Here is a 3,579-nt window from a genome sequence, read left to right as displayed (position 1 = left end):
GTTGTACATCACTTGACCTCTTAGTAAACAAAGAAACTCTTTAAGATAAGTTTCAGAGCAGGTATATCTGCATTGGGAGATGGAATTTCCTAAGTAGTAGTTCCCTCCAACAATGAATCGCAGGCTTAGGTCTAAAAAAGAAAAAAAAATAGAGTCACATTTTGACCTGTTTTTTTGGTTGAACATTTGAAGAAACAAAGAGTATGATTGACATTATTAGGTCAGAGGTCTAGCAGAGAAAGAGGTGTAAGCATAAATTACACAATACATTTCTTGAATTCAAATATGATATTTCAAAAACTATATTCAAGCTCTCAGTGTTTCACTTATAGTATTTTACATACGTCCACCTTTTTTTTCTGCCCAAAGATGAAAGAATATCCATATTCATGAAATGATTCATCCTGGTTTTTGTGAATTCATTGTGATTCTTCATGCCCACAATTGTGTTTCCAGCACATGGTTTGATTTCTTCCCTTCTCCTTTTTAGATGTTTTATTTTTTATCTTTATGTTCTCTGGTATAATAATGAGGTTTATCATCGTCTTTCCCAAGATCCACAACAATGACCTCTTGAGAAAATGTCACTCCTTTTATTGGTCTTCTGTTGTTCTCAGCTGAGAAAGGGTTAGAGATGGAATTTTCTTTTTCTGACATCTTGGAATTCTTTAAGAGGATTTGACAGAGAAAAGACAAGACAAAGGACCTGAAATGATACCATATTTTACAGAGAAGATAAATTCTAAGTTTGTCTTAAATGTAAATTTTGAAAGTGGCTTATACTAGGTAAGAAGCTGTCAACTATCCTTATATAAATAGTGGTGAAATGAGAAATTATCATAATCCTATTTCATCTATGTCTCCATAGCATCTTCATGTCTATTTGAGAAACAAAATTTCTCAAAGTACCAATATCCTCCTTCCAAGAAACTATATATTATAATAACATGAGAATATTTACCTTGTTTTACATAGTTATTTCACTCTTGTTTTCATAGTTGTTCTCCCTGTTCAACTGTGAGTTCCATAAGGAGTTCACAATTATCTGTCTTTGTATCACCAGAACTTAGTAGAGTAAGCATTTAAAGAATGTTTATAGATTGAGTGACCCATGAGCCTTCCTGGCCAGATCCAAGGGGAACCAAGAAACATATTATGAATTGTCACAAGGTGTCTAACCTTGCAGGTTAGTAATACTTCTCAAAACATGAATGGCAATAAAAAGTAATAACAGCTAACATTTATATAATACGTAAGATTTGCAAAGCACTTTACATATACTGTTTCATTTGATCCCTACAACACCCCTGCAAAATAGATCCTGTTATTACTCCTTTCTTATAGATGAGGAAACACAGACATATCCCTGGAATGCTTCTCCCTGGCTTTGTTCAAGACTTAGCTCTAATAGCCTTTTATAAGAGGCCTCCAAGACTACAAATCTCTAAGATTACATCTAATTTATTCTCTGTGTATACATTGTATACTCAGTGTGTCTCCACATACACAGGATAAATTAGAAGTAATATTTATAATATATAATAATATTTTATATATGAGCATATATCTCTTCAGAAAATGTCACTTCTTTTAAAGTTTATCTTGTGGAACTTTTCCTGATCTCTCCACGTATTTCATCCATCAACTGCTAGTGCTTCCCCTTCCAAATTACTGTGTATTTATTTTCTATATATTCTTCTGTGTACTTCTCCCTCCAGAGAATATAAACTCCTTGAGGGCAAGGTTTACTTCATGTTTATCTTTGTATACCCAGTACCCAGCACATAGTAAGTAGATGTTTAAGAAAAGAATCATCTAAGCAGAAAAGCATATTACCCCTTTCTTAGAAGGGCTGGCATCCCACTTGGGCTTACTGAAGTCCATAATCTTGTTTTTTTCCTCCCTGGATTCTGCATTATCCAGTGGAATAACCGATGCTTGTTCACTGTCCGAATGCATCAGAATGCCAGGTTTCACAAGATTGTTCTCCTCTGCACACTGCAGTATAAAGATGGATCTACAAAACAGGATTTTTAAAAGCAGGAAGGATTTTTAAAAACTCTATTGTATAAAACCACATTCTAAGAAAAAGTCTTACCTGTCCCTTGTGGGAGATAAAGGGCTTTTCTTCTGCAACTTTTTATGACTTAGCTTCATATTCCCTAAAAAAGGTCTCTTCCTCTTTGGAACACTGAGAAAGATATAAAAGGTAGATTGGCATTGATATTTGAGTCTCACAGAAGAATATACAGAAATGAAGAACAATAAATATCCAAAATATTATTTGATCAGTTTCAAAATGTGACTGAAGAGCTAAGGCAAGCTTCTATCATGTATTGGAATCTTAAACTAGTTTATTAGTATGGATTGATACCTTTGGTATGATAAAATCACTATTAAAATGAGAAGGAATATGACACACATCAGGAGAGTAATGAGGACACAGATTCCTAGGATTTCAAAGAACATAGATGAATTCTTGACTCAAACGATCACAGATTGTCCAGATTTTTTTCCCAGCTCAGTTTGAATTTGTTTTTCTTAGTCTTTAAGTTTTCTAGAAACAGAACAGAAGGGTTGGGGGATTGTTGCTGCTTTTATTAGTTCAGTTCCATAAAATACATTCTTCATGGGTAGGTGGCATTTACTCACACTGGCTTACTTCCTCTCCATAAATGTGATGAGTATAAGATGCCTGGAGGGACCACTAATCTGGAACACTTGTGATCATTCAGTTCTCCTCCCCAACCAGGAAAGCAAGCATCCAAAGCACTTGTTTCACCTCTATGACATCATAGAACTATGGAACCATTGGGCTGGGTCTCAAGAGATCGTCTACACTTGCTAAATATTTTTGTCCTAGGGAAAAGCTATGGTTGCCCAACTATTGTTACAACTCTGCATTTTCAGAGCAAAAAAAAAATTGCCAATATATAGTTTGTATTTCACTTTTATTTGAGATATCAAGATGAATCTGGTTCCCTTTAATACGTGAGATTATGAGCTACTAGTTTGTTAATGCCAGTCAAAAGCATTGACTGAACTGTCCCAATATTATTAATGGTGGTACCTCATCACATTTTCCAATAGCATATTGGCTAAAATAATCTTTAAGTCTGCTTTACCATTGCTCTCCCTTGCCTTTTTTCAATAGCATTTGAGTATTATATGATAGAGTTTACTTCAATTTTCCTTCTAGAATCCAGGGATTCACAATTCATTTTCTTGTGTCTCACTGGGAATGAATGAATTGATTGATCCTGCTTTGCATTCCACATACAGACATTTCCCTGTTCATTAATAGGTATACTTTGGAACTACATCTTTTAATTTTTGGGTTGTTCTAAATCATACACTGATGCAAATGCATGCTTTACGACTTTGGGAACTTTCACTTGCAGGAGAAAAGTTTTGCCATTTATTTTCCCCATGCAAAAAAAACTTATCTAATTGTTTAGATTGGAGAGTCTGAGAAGGCAGACAGAACAATCAAGAACAGCTGGAAAAATACTTTTATGCCATTAAAATTCAACACACATTGAAAAGACTATTAATAACCAGGCTAACATCATTGAACTC

At 34.4% G+C, this 3,579-nt stretch overlaps 1 protein-coding gene across 1 annotated transcript; it reads right to left on the bottom strand.

Annotated features, from left to right (window-relative positions):
- Nucleotides 1-402: 402 nt before the first annotated feature.
- On the bottom strand, nucleotides 403-2,551 carry C2H2orf74 (chromosome 2 C2orf74 homolog). Its single transcript, XM_074285027.1, has 4 exons — nucleotides 2,375-2,551; nucleotides 2,099-2,191; nucleotides 1,837-2,017; nucleotides 403-666 (listed from the first exon to the last, which is right to left on the bottom strand). Exons 1-4 carry the CDS (start codon nucleotides 2,467-2,469, stop codon nucleotides 496-498), a joined length of 540 nt encoding a protein of 179 aa, XP_074141128.1. The 5' UTR covers nucleotides 2,470-2,551; the 3' UTR covers nucleotides 403-495.
- Nucleotides 2,552-3,579: the final 1,028 nt, after the last annotated feature.

Source organism: Sminthopsis crassicaudata, chromosome 2 (assembly GCF_048593235.1).
Source record: "Sminthopsis crassicaudata isolate SCR6 chromosome 2, ASM4859323v1, whole genome shotgun sequence".
In the NCBI taxonomy this organism is placed as follows: Eukaryota; Metazoa; Chordata; class Mammalia; order Dasyuromorphia; family Dasyuridae; genus Sminthopsis; species Sminthopsis crassicaudata.
Note: the sequence above shows the minus strand (reverse complement) of the source record. Positions and strands in the feature narration are given on the sequence as shown.